This window comes from Ictalurus punctatus, chromosome 5 (genome assembly GCF_001660625.3).
Source record: "Ictalurus punctatus breed USDA103 chromosome 5, Coco_2.0, whole genome shotgun sequence".
Taxonomy (NCBI): Eukaryota; Metazoa; Chordata; class Actinopteri; order Siluriformes; family Ictaluridae; genus Ictalurus; species Ictalurus punctatus.
In genome coordinates this window covers 16,564,248-16,581,739 of record NC_030420.2, presented here as the reverse complement: position 1 = coordinate 16,581,739, position 17,492 = coordinate 16,564,248, and the positions used below count along the sequence as shown (strand labels likewise).

Below are 17,492 nucleotides of genomic sequence, written 5' to 3'. Positions count from 1 at the left end.
AAGGAACACCGGGCACAAGGCAGAGCAACATGTGCAAACACACATTCACATGTATGGCAATTTACAGCCAATTTTATGGCCAATACACCTACCTGCTTGGATTTGGACAGTGGGAGGACGAACACGGACGAAGCTCATACAAACCTGGGAAGAACATGCAAAACTCCACACAGAGAGTAAAATAAGCTCAGGAGTGAACCACAGGATATTGTGTTAATCAAATGGTAACAATCCCAATTAAGTCCATTTCAGTTCCAGGTTGTAATACTACAAAATGTATAAAAGTTCAAGGGGATGAATATTTAATCATGACACTATACAGTGTCACAAGGCGGTGGTGGTGTTAGATGTCCATGGGTTTTACTAGCAACATCAGATTAGCTTCATCGTATTTTTCTTTGCTGGTAACTGTGGTCTTTGCCTTTCAATGTCATACTGTTACAGTGAATGAGTATTATAAAAATTTGTTCAGCAGATAAAAATACAGCTTGTCTACCTTTTTACAGTACTAGGTAGCTCATGATTATTATACTCGTAGTGCAGCTTTCTGCCAATTTTCGTTCCTTTCACCATTAAAAAACAGTTGAACCTCTCACCATGACTACATACATAGCACTTCACTAAAATAGTGCATGTAAAATGGTAAAAAAAAATAAAAATAAAAATCTAACTACATGCAGCTTTGGTCATGCTCAGGCAAACAGAGTCTGAGTGTACAAATAGAAGTCAGTCCAGTTTCTGTGTTTAAGGTAAAAGTGAACTGATGTAAGCAGATGTCTACTTCTGAGTGGTACTCGGGTAGCTTTAACATCACTTGTACCAAATATAGTCCTGTCCTACTCAAATCAGTCAGGAGAAATAAGTAAGACCTTAATTATGAATATGAGTTGACAAGGGGTTTACATTTTGTCTTGTTTATTGACTTGTAATGTCAGAGGCTCTGGTGATTTAGTGGAAGCTCATTCTTACATGCAAAATTAAGTCAGAAATGATGAGAGGTTTTAAATTAAAATATAGTTGGGAAAAAGAAGATATGGTATAAAGAAAGCATATTGTCATCATTCATAAAGTCTCCATTCATATAAAATACAGCAGTAGTTCTTAAGCTGTTAGGAGCCAGGGACCTCTTAAATTGCAAAATAAAATTTCATGATCCACCTCATTACAGATTTATTTAATCAACATTTAGTTATTGAGGGTTAGATTAAGCCCATTTAATTCAAGTGACCAGTCAAAAGGCTAACAACTATAAAAGCTCATAATAATAAATAAATAATTTTAATAATTGTGGATTATCAAAATTACCACAAAAAAAAAAAAAAGAAAAAAAAGAAAAGAAAATAACCCATTAACCCCCAGCTATGGTTTCTGGACCCCACTTTGAGAATCATTGATGTACAGGATACTCTCATGGAAAGTAGAACGTAGGACAATCAAGGATATTTCAACACACACACACACACACACACACACACACACACACACACACACACACACACACACACATATATATGCACATACACGCATGCACACACACCTCACTCTCCCTAGAATACAACACATGTCAGTCTACTGTCCATCTTCCACCTGCTGTGGCATGTTCACCACCCCCTCACCAGTATCAATGCCTCCTGTAACATTAGGGTTGTTAGCATTTTGCAGGAACTTTCTCAAGTCCTTCAGAGCAGGCTTGAACATCTGGATGAGGGCAAGAAGGGTGGCCTGTGTACCTTCAAGGGCTTGTGCTTGTCTCTCCTGGGCACAGGCCTGTGCCTCCTGTGAACGACGGATCATCTGCAGCAGGTCATTCTGGTTCTCCAAGTGCTGGGCGATTTCACGCACATGCAGGTTGGTGACACGCTGCTCCTGCAACAGCTTGGCAGAGTTCAGTGCAATGCGGCTCTTAAGCTCCTGTGGCTTTACTGAACACTCAGCCTGTGCCGCCAAAACCTCCACAGGGGCTTCAGTCGTAACAGTGACAGGTGTCTCTGTTGTGCAGTACTCTACCATGCCCTCCTCCAGAGTGTGGAACGTGGTCTCAGCTACTGTATCACACACATAACTTTATTAAGCACTAGTTTAAAACACTGAATAAATTTGCAAAAATAATGTGTTTTCACATGAAACCTTCCTGGTTATCGTTATTTATTGAAGGAAAAAAGTTATCCAATTCCACCTGGGCCTGTGTGAAAATGTATTTGCCCCATAGTAATTCCTCAAATCTATAAATCTGCATTCATAATGGGGTTAAGCTGGACTAGATGCAACCAGGGATGATTACTGCCAGCCATGTTCAATCAAATAAACACTTAAATGGAACGTTTTCAACGGCATGAAGTTAGTTAAAAGGTCTTACCTAGTAACACACTATGCCAAAGTTGAAAAAAAAAAATCCAGAAATATTGTAGAAGAAGGTGACTGAAATACATCAGTCTCGGAAGGGTTACAAAGCTACAGTCATGTGAAGAAATAAGTACACCCCATGGATTTTTTTTTTTTTTTTTACATATTTGGACAAGCAAACATTTGAACCTCTTTGAAACAGTGCTTATTAATAAAGTTAATACACTCGATCAAATGCCACATAAAATTGACCTTTTGTAGTAATTTTCACAATTTATATCAACAAACAAAAAAAAAGAAAAGTATAAAAAAGAAAAAAGAAAGTATACCCCTACCTTTATCACACCTTCTAATCCATAAAATTAGATCAGGTGTTCAAGACTGGGTGCCAGTGATTAGAAACTGCTTACGGAGTGCAGGTGGAACCTGCCTTATTTATACCACTCTCATATCTAGTCTGGTGTTCGCTTTGGTATTGAGGTGTGTGGTGTCATTATGCCAAGATCTAAAGAGTTCAATAAGGCCTTCAGAAAAAAAAGGTTGTGGATGCCTATGAGTCTGGCCAGGGATTTAAAAAGATCTCCAAATTATTTGAAATATATAATTCCACTGTAAGGAAAATCATCTACAAGTGGTGCAGATTTCAAAAGACTGGCCATTACAGCAAATTCTGCCCAAGAGCACAAAAAATTTTAGTAGATGTGCCTCCTGGCACATCTACTTTGCTGTTGCAAAAAAGCCTTTGCTGTTTAAAAAGAACATTAAAGTAAGACTACTGTTTGCCAATGAGCATATAGGCAAAGACCAGGCCTTTTGGAATAATGTGCTCTGCACAGATGAATTAAAGAGTTAAATAAATAAATAAAATAGAGTTGTTTGGCCACAGTAACAGCAGACATGTTTGACGCTGATCAACCACAGCTTTTCAGGAGAAGCACCACTGATGAAGCACGGTGGTGGAAATGTTATGGTTTGGGGTTGCTTCACTACCTCAGGAACTGGACAGCTTGCATTCATTGATTCAACTATAAATTCTGCATCATATCAAAGAGTGCTGAAAGATAATGTGAGGCTATCTGTCCGAAGGTTGAAGTAGGACCTTTCAACTGAAAATGGACCTTTCAACAGGATAATGATCCTAAGCACACTAGCAAATCCACCAAGGAATGGCTCAAACAGAAGAAATGGAGGGTTATGGAATGGCCTAGTCGAAGCCCGGGTTTGAATCCCATTGAAATTTTGTGGGGGGATTTGAAACGGGTAGTACATGCAAGAAAACCCTCAAACATCTTGCAACTGAAAGGATATTGCATGGAAGAGTGGTCAAAAATTCCAGCATGCCAATGTCAGAGACTGATGGACAATTATTCAAAACACCTGCAAGAACTTATTTTTGCTAAAGGGGGCAATGCTAGCTTCTGAGGCCAACTTACTTTTTCCACAGAAGAATATCGCATCTATTGATATTTCTGTTGAATAAATGATTGAAAAAGCTATTTTTCCAAGTTTTGTTCAAGAAGACCGACTTTATTAATAGGCACTGTTTCAAAGATTATCAAATGTTTCCATGTCAAAAAAGCCATGACTATATTTCACATGACTATATTTCAAAGGCTCTGGCACTCCAAAGGACCACAGTGAGAGCCATTATCTCCAAATGGTAAATGGCATCTATGGAAGAGTGGTGAGCTGAAAACCAATGCTAACCCAGAATAACACTAACGCCTGTCTTAATTTTGCCAAAACAGACCTTGTTGATCCTCAAACCTTTTGGGAGCATGTTCTGTGGATTGATGAGTCAAAAGTGGAACTGTTTGGAAGACAGGGGTCCCGGTTACATCTGGCATATACCAAACACAGAATTCCACAAAAAAGAACATCATACCTATGGTCAAGCATGGTGGTGGAAGTGTGATGGTGTTGGGATGCTTGCTGCTTCAGGGACTGTGCAACTTGCAATAACTGAGGGAAACATGAATTCTGCTCTCTATGAGAAAATCCTAAAGGAGAATGTCTGGTCTTCAGTCCCTTGATCCAAAGAATAGAAGTAAATCCTAGTTTTATAAGTAAGTGAAAAACTGATCTCCAGTTATTGGAAGGATTTGGTTGCAGTTATTGCTCCTAAAAGTGGCACAACCAGATTTTAAGTAGGTAATTAGTTTTTCACATTGGTGATAGGTGTTGGATAACTTTTTTTTTTTGCTTCAATAAAATAAATAAATAAATAAACCCTGTATTGTGTGTTTACTCAGGTTACCTTTGTTTTATGTTCTATGTCATTTGAAGATATAAAATTATTTAGTATGAGATATACACAAAAAAGAAGAAATCAGGCAAGTACTTTTTTACAGCACTGTATGTCAGCTGTGAAATATGGACTGAGGTTATTCTATAATTCTCTGGGTCTGCATCTTCTCTGAGGCTCCAAGTTAGTATTAGCTAGGTGGATGCTGGTTTAGGCCATGTTTCTTCATGCATTCGGCATATGTCAATGCTGGTTAACAGGTACACACAGTCAGTGGCTAACGTAACTTAGCTAGCTCAGTAATGTTGTGGCCAAAAGTTCACCACAAGATTGACATAACAAAAAGAGTGGTTGGGGGTTAGGTTGTAATGCTTTCCATTATCTCTGCAATATTGATTGACTTAATTAGGTTGTGCAAAACTTTAGCGGTGAGGTGCTAAAGGCGGGAAAATATATATTTTCATGAATAAATAATAATAATAAATTAATAATAAATAATAATTAATAAATAATAAATACTAATAATAAATAAATAAATAATAAGTAAGTTAGCTAGATTTTCCTGGTGACTCTACAGTGCCATTTTGTTCATTGGGATAGTGGAGGTCACAGTTTCGTGCGCGTTATGGCACGGCATTGATAATTAATTCATAGGCAAAGATGTTAGCCAATCATAGCAGTGGGTGGTTACATTAAAGGTCTTAAAGATAAAGGATGCAAAAACTATCGTTTCAGTCAGAGGGTCACAGACAGGGAGGAAAAAGATAACAAATTACTTTTTTTTGTGCAGAAAAACTGTAGTAATATTATAATTACACCTCAGGGAAGGTAATAAAAAATAAATAAATAAACACGTCGTGATCCCTTTAATATCAGTGCTTTCTTGTGAAGCCACAAAAAATTATATATAATATACAGTATATAATTGGACAAAAAGTTGTGTTAATGTAAATTTTTAGTCTGAAGTTTATATTTGTACCACTCTGTTTATGGATTTTATTTTAAATAAACGAAAAATTTTATTGAAAATTTGTTTGTTTGCTTTTTATGAGATTAATCGGGGAAAAATTATTGGCAGATTAATCAATTAAGAAAATAATCGCAGCCCTATTCTCAATATGTTAGGAAGATACCAAATGCTAATTCCACCTAAACCATACTCAAATTAAACTTTTAATTTAGAAATAAACAACCTCACATCTATTCAAATTGTAATATTTTGCAACTCATTCTACCAAGCACAAAAGGATAAGATTTTACTTAAACTAAACAGGTGCACTTGATAGTGTGTTAGACACTAAATAATTATAGTTAAATCATAAGTAAAGTTGTTATATTTCAAGAAATGAAGATATGAAACAGGATAAATTGTTTTGGGTTTAAAATTTTTTTTAAAAATCACAATGCCACATGTGGAGAAACCAGATTTTCGGTCTGGTTTTCATTTCTGGACTGCATAGGGATTTATTATTTATACATGAATGTTCAAGTCTACAAACTAACACCATCACTTTGTCCTGGGATGGTATAAATAGGGTACAGGATGCTGTTTTGGTATGCTTTGGTATACTACTTGTGTCTAAGCTGTAGTTGGTGGATGTCAGAGAGCTGTGGAGATTCTAATTTCCTCTGATTCCTACAGCAATGATAAGCTGAGAGAGAAAAGTGTGCCAACCATTTACTATCAGCGATGCGGCGATTTTTAACAAGACCCAAAATGGACATCAATGTGCTGGCAATTGGAAAGAAAATGTTTTAGATGTAAGAAATGTGAAAAAAGTATACTAATAAGGTTTAGCCATGTCCATTTTTAAATTAAACTACACTGGTTAATCACATCAGTATGTGTTGAATGACAAGATGGCTAGATTAGGTAGCTATGTTTGCTAAACTTCTGTTAGCTGGTTATGGAAAGTGCTCCTTCAGCTCTTCTGCCGGTTGTCTTCCATGTGTAGGCTCTTAATACTTATTCATACCACTAGTTTCATGTTAGCCTGTGTGACATATGTTAAAGGCATAACTGAGATTTTGGTGCTAGATTTGGCAACTTTCTAGAACCCTCAGCAGCTTTACATAAAAGATATCAAGCTATCAATTCTAGCGACTTCTTGAGCAGATGTTAGGCCCTGTTTACACTAGTGCATTTTTGTTTTGAAACAGGATTTTAAAATGAAAATGATCCTCGTCCACACTGGCGTTTCCGCTGTGTTTCAGAAAAGATCTCCGTCCACACTACACGACCAAAAACGCATGTCACATGACCATTCATGAACACTTGGCTTGCGCGTACAAATTTAAACAGGAAGTTGGTAGCTAGTTACCGGCAGTCACAACAAACTGCCGTTCAATGTAGGGTTTTAAGTTGCTCGAAATGAGATTTGTTGCGGATTGCTCTAATCGTAGCTTGCCTCTTGTGCATGTAGGCAGCTGCAGTATTATAAAATACATATTTTAACTACACAATGGCTTTTAAAAATCACGACAAAGCCATCAAAGCTTGTGGTTCAGTCTTCATGTTGTTGTGTATACGATCAAGGTAGTGTAATGGTCAAATGGTAGGGGCTTGACGAATCAGGGAAGGAAACGCAATGATCCAGAAGACCCAATCAGGGGGCGAATGTGGGCACCCACGCCTTCGTTTTCAAAAGTCTTCGTTTTGGTCTGTTTACACTGAAATGCGAGCCTGGAGTTTTCAATCTAAAACGGGGTCTACGGCGTTTACAAAAGTCTCAGTTTTTGAGGGTCAAAAATTCCGGAGTAGTGTACATGACAGGCGTAACCATGGCAAAAGTTATGCATTTTAAAACGAAAATGGACTAGTGCAGTGGTTCTCAACCAGGGGGGCGCGTAAAGATCTGAAGGGGGGTGCAAATTGTTTTCAAGAAAAAAAACATAGACTGGTCATCATTTGGGTGCTCGGTGTATTTTACTGCTTTTCAAATAGAATGTGCATAAATGGAAAAACTCCGTATTCTCTTTCCCTCTGTATATTCTTTTTGCTGGGGAGAGGCAGAGCTTCTCGGATTGCAGACCAGTGTTGCCAACTTAGTGACTTTTCAGAGCCCTTTAGTGATTTTTTTTTGCAAAAAATAAAAGTGCCTAGCAATAAATCTAAAGTGCCTAGTGATAAATCTAGCAACCGTAGCAATTTTACAAAATATCGCCAGTACTGCAAGCGCGAGGTCTTGCTTTCCCTCTGTTCAGTGAGTGGCTGAGAGCCGGAGCAGCACATCCCGTTGATTGAACGGCAGCTGAAAATCAGTATGTTTACATGGACAACAATAATCCGATATTACCCTGATTAAGACAATACTCTGATTAAGAAACTACCATGTAAACAGCAATTATTGATTATCTTAATCCGGCAAAAGTCATACTAGAAGTAAACACAAATCAAATTAAGACATGTGCAGTATTCCTATTTTAGTCACATTATTGACGTGCATTACAGGCATGTAAACACCTTAATCACACTATTGATGCCGTGTGGGAGTTTTCACTGTATTTTGCGGCAGGACACATACACACATGGTAGTGATCAACCGTTTGACGGCAAACAAGAGAGCGAGGCTGTGTCCAAAACCGCCTACTTACCTGCTATATAGTAGGTGAAATACACGTATTTTGGCTACTAAATAGTTGGTAAGTATGTGGATTCGGACACAGCCCACAGCTTCAAGCAGTTGTGTATTTGCACGTATACCATGACAAATAATTAACTGCACTTGAAGCTTTAGTAAAATTAAAAATGAAACACCCAAGGCTATATATGGTACCTTAACGAAGACAAACTGTATGTTGATACGTGAATTTCTGGGGAATTCTAATCGATCTATGTTCTATAACATGTAAAACTGGAACATGAAAGGAACATTCTAAAAGCAACTCATGTAAACACCTTAATCACAATATTGTCTTATTCATAATAAGATCAATAATTTGATTATTTCTGTCCATGTAAACGTACTCAGTGACTACGCTTACATGGACAGCAATAATCTAATTATTGCAGCGTTTTTTGTGCTTTTCATGTGGAAAACTACTTGAACTGGTGGAACTGATGTTTGCTGGTAAATGAAAGTACTTTTAGCTGTACTCCTGTGATGCAGGTGAATAGAAAATGCATAATCAAGATAATCCAAAAGCAGCTGATTGCTAATATGTTATAGCAGTACAATATATTAAACCGAGAAATAAATCTAACACTATTGTAAACAAAATAAATTAAAATATTCGGGGCAGTCAATTTTCAGTTCAAGACAGCTGACACAAAGTTTCAGAATTTGGTAAAGTTTTTGTTTCTTTTGTTGAAGGACAAATCAGAGGTAGTGGTCGCCTTCAACCCATGGTGGTGGCCAGAGCCATATCTCCCTGCATTTCTCGCCTGGTTTCCCACTGAAGCTAAACAGGGGAAGCTAAGCAGGGTTGAGTCGGGCCAGTACCTGGATGGGACATCTCCTGGGGAAAACTAAGGCTGCTGCTGGAAGTCTTATTAGGGAGGCCAGCAGGGGATGTTGTCCCTGTGTAGGGCCTAATGCCCCAGTATAGTATCCCTGACTTTCGGATGAGACCTTAACCCAAGGTCCTGACTCTCTGTGGTCATTAAAAATCCCAGAACACTTATCGTAAAAGAATAGGGGTATACCCTGGCGAAATTACCCCATTGGCCCTTATCTATCATGGGCCCGTAATAATCCTCATCTTTGAATTGGCTACAACACTCTCTCCTGTCCACTAATAGCTGGTGTGTAGTCGGCGTTATGGCGCACTATGGCTACTGTCACATCATCGAGGTGGATACCACACAATAGTACAAATAGTATGGAAAGCACTTTGCGTAGAAAAGCACTATATAAATGTATCTGTAACTAAATAACTAAGCCTCTTGATGTTTATATTTGCATGTCATTCAAAGAGAGTGCAAAGATAAATAATAATCAAAATGATCTGTGGATCTGTGGAACACAGAGTGCACACAGACAATTTCCTACAAGTGTGTGTGGTTCTATCTCCTGAATAAAGCAATTCCAGTCACTTCAAAGTACTAATACTAATAATAATCTGCTGCTGATGTGCCAGAAGATTAAGCATCTCTTAATTTGTAAAATATTTCTTTATTTTCATTGCTCTGACATGCACCATTCTGTCATGACTTACTGCACCCTTTTCTTTAATATCATTACCTTTTCTAAATATTTCTTTTATTCTAAAAATATTGTGTATTATTGCAACTTTAATTTCAAGAAGGGACTGCACCTTTCCTCCATATTACAAGATTTTGAAGTGAAATAAACAAGCTGCAATCATTGGGGACAAATCTACAATTGGCAACTAGGGCCCCCCTTCCCCATCAGTAAACTGATTTCATGTGTATGTGGTAATTCTAGGTTTAAATGAAACAGCCTTGTTGCATGTCCAAATATGTTCCACATTTAATTAAAATCAGACAATCACAAAGTTAAAAAATGAAGCTGAAATAGTAATGCCAAACCACACTGACTGATTGAAGCCAAACTGTATTTCTGTATAACTGTATTTTTAATCAACCATTCTTTACAAAATATTTAATTTCAGCATCCACACATGTATCAAGCTTTATTCATCACTTGTAGGAGCCTTTAGAAACATCTGTATCCTATGGGTGCTCCAAAGTGTGTGTTAAATTACCTGAGGGGCTTGGACCCCTAGTAACCATATCTCAACTGGTATTTGAAGTACAAATATTATAATGCTACCATTGAGCTGTGACTTCCTCTTCATATCTAAAAATTTCCAGGTCAAAATAATAATAATAATAATAATAATAATAATAATAATAATAATAATAATAAAATTAACTTTTCCAAATACAGGAAAGTCTGTTTTCCTGAAAAATGGCTTAAAAGGCTTACCTTCTAGAGTTTTCATTTCACAGGTGGTACCAGGTGTTGGCTGAATACCTGCTGAACAAAGTAAAACAGTATAAGATTACTGCAGGATTTTAACTTGCTTTTTTGTATGTTGTATACTTACTGAAATTCTGTTTATATTAGTAAGCAGTATATTTGCAGTACCTTGCAAAGGTATTCACCCCCATGGAGTTTTACTTGTTTTACTGCATTACATGTAGGGGGGCTGTGGGACTGGTACCATTTGATTTACACAACATGCAGACCACTCTGAAGGTGCAAAATATTTTTTATTGTGAGGCAAAAAATAATTAAGACAAAAAACAGAAATCTTCAGTGTGCATAAGTATATACTTAAAAGTATAAAAGTATATATATACTTAAAGTCAATACTTTGTATAGCCACATTTTGCTGCAATTATAACTGCAAGTCTCATGGGCTATGGCTCTATTAGCTTAGAACATCTAGCCACTTGGATTTCTGCCCATTTTTCAAGGAAAAACTGCTCTAGCTCCTTCAAGTTAAATGGGTTGTCCTGGTGTACAGCAATCTTCAAGTCATGCCACACATTCTCAATCGTATTGAGGTCTGGGCTTTGACTAGGCCATTCCAAGAAATTTAAATGTTTCTCTTTAAACCATTCCACAGTAGCTATAGCAGTATGTTTAGGGTCACTGTCCTGCTGGAAGGTAAGCCTCCACCATCATCTCAAATCTCTGGAAGACTGAAACGGGTTTTTCTCAAGAATTGCCCTGTATTTAGTGACATCCATATTTCCCCCAATCATAACCAATTTGTCAGTCCCTGCTGATGAAAAGCATACACACAGCATGATGTTGCAACCATCATGCTTCACTGTGGGCATGGTGTTCACGGGGTGATTGGAAGTGTTGGGTTTGTGCCACACATAGCATTTCCTATCATGGCCAAAAAGTTCAGAGAACCTTCTTCCATGTGTTTGGGGAGTCAGCCACATGCTGTTTGGCAAATTTAAACGTTTTCTTGTTTTTTCTCAAAGCAATGGCATTTTTTGGCCACTCTTCCAAAAAGCCCCACCCTGTGGAGTGTATGGCTTAAAGTGGTCCTATGGACAGATACTCCCATCTCTGCTGTGGATCTTTGCAGCTCCTTCAGTGTTATCTTCAGTATATTTGTTGAATCTCTGATTCATGCCCTGCTTGCCTGGTCTGTGAGTTTTGGTGTGCGGCCTTCTTGTCTGGTTGGTAGTGATGCCATATTCTTTCCATTTTGTTAAAATGGATTTAATGATGCTCTGTTGGATGTTCAAAGTTTGGGATATATTTTTTATAAGCCAACCCTGATCTATACTACAACCCCAATTCTAAAAATGTTGGGATGATGTGTTAAATGTAAATAAAAACAGAATGCTTGATTTGCAAATCTCATAAACCCATATGTTATTCACAATAGATCATAGTAAACATATCAACTGTTTAGACTGAGTAAATGTACCATTTTAAGAAAAAAATTTGGTCATTTGATGGCCACAACACGTCTCAAAAAAGTTGGGAGGGGGGCAATAAAAGGCTGGAGAAGTAAGTGTTACTAAAAAGAAACAGCTGGAGGTTAATTGGCAACAAGTCAGTAACATTATTGGGTATAAAAAGAGCATCTTAGTGAGGCAGAGTCCTTCAGAAGTAAAGATGGGCAGAGGTTCACCAATCTGTGACAAACTTCATCTACAATTTGTGGACCAATTTCAGAATAATGTTCCTCAACATAAAATTGCAAAGACTATGAATATCTCATCATATACAGTAATAATATCATCAAAAGATTCTGATAATCTGGAGAAATCTCTGTGCGCAAGGGTCAAGGGTGAAAATTAATATTTCATGCCCGTGATCTTCAGGCCCTCAGGTGGCACTGCATTAAAAACAGGCATGATTCTTTAATGGAAATCACTGCATGGGCTCAGGAACACCTCCAGAACTCAGTGTATGTGAATACAGTTTACCGTGCCATGCACAAATGTTGGTTAAAACTCTATCATGCAAAGAAGACGCCACCATATGTGAACATGATCCAGAAATGCCGGCATCTTCTCTGGGCCAAAGCTAATTTAAAATGGACTGAGGCAAAGTGGAAAACTGTTCTGTGGTCAGGCGAATGGAAATTTTTAATTCTTTTTGGAAACCATGGATGCCGCATCCTCTAAACTAAAGGGGTGTAAAGAGGAGAGGGATCTGCATCTCTGATGCTATGGGGGTACATTAGTGCCTGTGGAATGGGCAGCTTGCACATCTGGAAATGCACCAGCAATGCTGAAAGGTATATACAGGTTTTAGAGCAACATATGCTTCCATCCAGATTCCATCCCATCTTTGCCTCTCTCAGATACACTTTTTAATACCCAATCATGTTACTGACCTGTTGCCAATTAATTAGTTGCAAAATGTTCCTCAAGCTGTTTATTTTTAGTAACACATACTTTTTCAGCCTTTGATGCCCCCGTCCCAAGTTTTTTGAGATGTGCTGCAGCCATCAAAATTAAAATTACCTTATTTTTTCTTAAAATGGTACATTTACTCAGTTTAAACATTTGATATGTTTTCTATGTTCTGTTGTGAATAACAAATAATAAATAATGGGTTAATGAGATTTGCAAATCATTGCATTCTGTTTTTATTTACACTTTACAGTGTCCCAACTTTTTTGGAATTGGGGTTGTGTGTATATATGTATATATGTATATGTATGTATGTATATATATATATATATATATATATATATATATATATATATATAATTTATTAGGGATGCACCGAATGTTCGGCAACCAAAATTATTTGGCCAAAAATAGCAAAAAATGCACTTTTGGTGTTCGACCGAATAAGTGAAAAGGCCGAATAAATTTGACTGAACAATGACGTGTTTGATGACGTGCCAAATAGCCTAGCAACCAGAGTGAGATGCGCAAATTTCACAACCTCCACTTCCGGCAGCGCGCTCGGAGCTACGTGCACGAACGCATGCTCTTCAGATGTTGACAACCGTGACATTGTTTACTGTGGACACGTGCATTTGTTTTGTTTCTGTTCTGGAGTATTCTGTCACGTCGTGAGACGTAAGGGAGTAGAGTACGGAAGCAGGTAAAGACGTATTTATTTAAAGGAACATAACATTAACAACGTATCTAACTATACTATATCTACTATAATACTCCACGAGGTGTACAGGGAAGCAAGCGGTATATATCCCCAATATAATCAGCCGTATATAACCGAATAGAACCATTTTTTGCATTCGTCAATGCACTTTTCAATGCACTATTTAGTTGTAAGCTACAGAGTGTTCCATTCTTTCAGCAGTCAGTTATAGGCCTAACATAGGCTATTAAAGGGGGGCTCAAAGATGACCACATAAAAAATATTTTTATTTTACTAATTTATTTATTTAAAGTTATATTGTGCCTTGTTGGTAGCCTATGCCTGCTGGAATGAAAAAAAATGTTCAGTGTTAAATAAATATTTTGAAATTGTAGTTTTTGTAATTGATTTTTTTCTTTGAAAGGCAAGACAAAATAGTAAAAAGCACATTTTGACTATTTAATCTATGCAATGATGAAAAAAATGGAAAAATAAACGGAAAAAACATGAAAAAACGTGTTCGGTATTCGGCCAAGTTTTTAATTATATTCGGTTTCGGCTTCGGCCAAGAATTTTCATTTCGGTGCATCCCTAATATACACACTCACACACACACACACACACACACACACATATACATTATATATATATATACAGTGAGGGAAAAAAGTATTTGATCCCCTGCTGATTTTGGACGTTTGCCCACTGACAAAGAAATGATCAGTCTATAATTTTAATGGTAGATTTATTTGAACAGTGAGAGACAGAATAACAACAAAAAAATCCAGAAAAACGCATGTCAAAAATTTTATAAATTAATTTGCATTTTAATGAGGGAAAAAAGTATTTGACCCCCTCTCAATCAGAAAGATTTCTGGCTCCCAGGTGTCTTTTATACAGGTAACGAGCTGAGATTAGGAGCACACTCTTAAAGGGAGTGCTCCTAATATCAGTTTGTTACCTGTATAAAAGACACCTGTCCACTGAAGCAATAAATCAATCAGATTCCAAACTCTCCACCATGGCCAAGACCAAAGAGCTCTCCAAGGATGTCAGGGACAAGACTGTAGACCTACACAAGTCTGGAATGGGCTACAAGACCATTGCGAAGCAGCTTGGTGAGAAGGGGACAACAGTTGGTGCGATTATTCGCAAATGGAAGAAGCACAAAAGAACTGTCAATCTCCTTCGGCCTGGGGCTCCATGCAAGATCTCACCTCGTGGAGTTGCAGTGATCATGAGAACAGTGAGGAATCAGCCCAGAACTACACGGGAGGATCTTGTCAATGATCTCAAGGCAGCTGGGACCATAGTCACCAAGAAAACAATTGGTAACACACTACGCCGTGAAGGACTGAAATCCTGCAGCGCGCGCAAGGTCCGCTGCTCAAGAAAGCACATATACATGCCCGTCTAAAGTTTTCCAATGAACATCTGAATGATTCAGAGGACAACTGGGTGAAAGTGTTGAGGTCAGATGAGACCAAAATGGAGTTCTTTGGCATCAACTCAACTCGTCGTGTTTGGAGGCGGAGGAATGCTGCCTATGACCCCAATAACACCATCCCCACCGTCAAACATGGAGGTGGAAACATTATGCTTTGGGGTTTTTTTTCTGCTAAGGGGACAGGACAACTTCACCGCATCAAAGGGACGATGGACGGGGCCATGTACCGTCAAATCTTGGGTGAAAACCTCCTTCCCTCAGACAGGGCATTGAAAATGGGTCGTGGATGGATATTCCAGCATGACAATGACCCAAAACACACGGCCAAGGCAACAAAGGAGTGGCTCAAGAAGAAGCACATTAAGGTCCTGGAGTGACCTAGGCAGTCTCCAGACCTAAATCCCATAGAAAATCTGTGGAGAGAGCTGAAGGTTCAAGTTGCCAAACGTCAGCCTCGAAACCTTAATGATTTGGAGAAGATCTGCAAAGAGGAGTGGGACAAAATCCCTCCTGAGATGTGTGCAAACCTGGTGGCCAACTACAAGAAACGTCTGACCTCTGTGATTGCCAACAAGGGTTTTTAAACCAAGTACTAAGTCATGTTTTGCAGAGGGGTCAAATACTTATTTCCCTCATTAAAATGCAAATCAATTTATAACATTTTTGACGTGCATTTTTCTGGATTTTTTTGTTGTTATTCTGTCTCTCACTGTTCAAATAAATCTACCATTAAAGTTATAGAATGATCATTTCTTTGTCAGTGGGCAAACGTACAAAATCAGCAGGGGATCAAATACTTTTTTCCCTCACTGTATATATATATATATATATACACATACATATACACACATATATATATGTAGACAGACTCAGAAGCCTTTCAGAACAGATGTATATATACAGACATCATGTGACAGATTGTGTGACATTTTGATTGCATACAAGTGGACCTAAATCAACTAACTATGTGCCTTCTTTTTTTTTTTTTTTTAAACAAGGCAGCAAAACAGGAAAAACTAAAAAACAAGGACAACCAGCAAGAATTTGTTTTCTAAAATGTTACACTGTGATGTTGGGTGTCAGAAACATAAATGTGTTCATAAATACACTCAATGTCCACTTTATTAGGAACAACTGTATACTCATGCAGTTATGTAATCATCATGTGGCAGGAGCACAATGAATAAATTCATGCAGATATAGGTAAAGAGCTTCAGGTAATGTTCAAGTAATGTCAAACATCAGAATGAAGAAAGTGTAATTTCTGTGACTTTGGTCATGTCATGGATATTGGTACCAGATGGGCTGGTTTGAGTATTTCAGAAACTGCTGAACTCCTGGGATTTTCACATACAGCAGTCTCTAGAGTTTAAGATGAATTGAATGATGAATTAATTGTGGCAAAAGGCTGGGGTGTGACTAAAAGAGAAATGGGGTAAAACCACACCTAAATTAGATCACTATTTCAGAATTATGTAAAAGCCTGTGCCACCAATTTATTCATTGAGGTGATCCACAGAAGTCTCGGCTTTGTTGTATTTTCAAAAAGTCTGATTTTTGGCATCCTTAGACCCTCGACTCTGGACATTTTTTACCTTTGATTGAAGAGATTTTCCACCACATAAAATTGGCATAGTTGGCAGGATTGGAACAAAAGCCAGGTAGGGTGAGGGACTAACTGCATGAGCAAGGTGGCCACCTTGAAGAAGGTAAGCATTTTTGCTTTTAGATAATTTGCTTGTGTGGTTTGCTGTGGCTCAGCCTGAGGTACTAAGAACACTCATGGGCTTCTTCAAATTAAAGAACTAAATTGAGCATAGGGGTTTTGGATCTAAAAAAGATACAGCTGCATGCAAAATGTATTTTGCTGTAAGAGGGCCTTGATGGATACAGTGAAATATAAATGAGGTAAAAATACATAGAAAGAGAGAAGCCTGCAAAACCCTGCGGATACCACATTTAACACATTTAACACAGCAAAGCTGACCAAAGTGCTGAACAGAGTAAGAAAAGTAAAATAGAAAACAGAATAAAATTAAATAAAGACAGACAATAGTAAAAATCTGATTAAATGAATATTCACAATATTAACAATATTAAGGAATAAAAATGCCTGGGAGGAGAGATATGCTTTCAGCCTCTTTTAAAAATGATAACTGATGGTGCAAGGCAGCTGTCCAGCGGCAAATGATTCCATAAACGAGCGGTGGCAACTGAAAAAGCTCTATCCCCCTTAGTTTTTAAACGGGATCGAGGGACATACAGAAGAAACCTATCAGAAGATCTTAAAAATCTGCTAGCTGAATGTGGTGTAAGAAAATCTTTGAGATAAGACATAGCTTGATCATTAAGAGTTTTAAAGACAAACAACAGAATCTTAAACAGGATCCTAAAATGGACCGGGAGCCATTGGAGCGATGCTGTAATTGGGAAACATGATTATATTTCTTTGCCCTGG

At 37.8% G+C, this 17,492-nt stretch overlaps 1 protein-coding gene across 4 annotated transcripts in view; it reads right to left on the bottom strand.

The window, feature by feature from the left end:
- Positions 1 to 898: 898 nt before the first annotated feature.
- Positions 899 to 17,492, bottom strand: part of naif1 (nuclear apoptosis inducing factor 1) — a 30,945-nt gene continuing 14,351 nt past the window's right edge. The window contains exons 2-3 of one of the 4 annotated variants that reach the window (XM_017468901.3): positions 10,480 to 10,527; positions 899 to 2,042 (exon numbers count right to left, since the gene is read on the bottom strand). In XM_017468901.3, coding sequence (XP_017324390.1) covers positions 1,570 to 2,042; positions 10,480 to 10,527 — 521 coding nt within the window. In that variant the 3' untranslated portion in view covers positions 899 to 1,569. Of the gene's footprint in view, positions 2,046 to 10,479; positions 10,531 to 17,492 lie in introns of all 4 variants that reach the window. The other 3 variants (XM_017468900.3, XM_017468899.3, XM_017468898.3) reach the window with 3 other exon arrangements.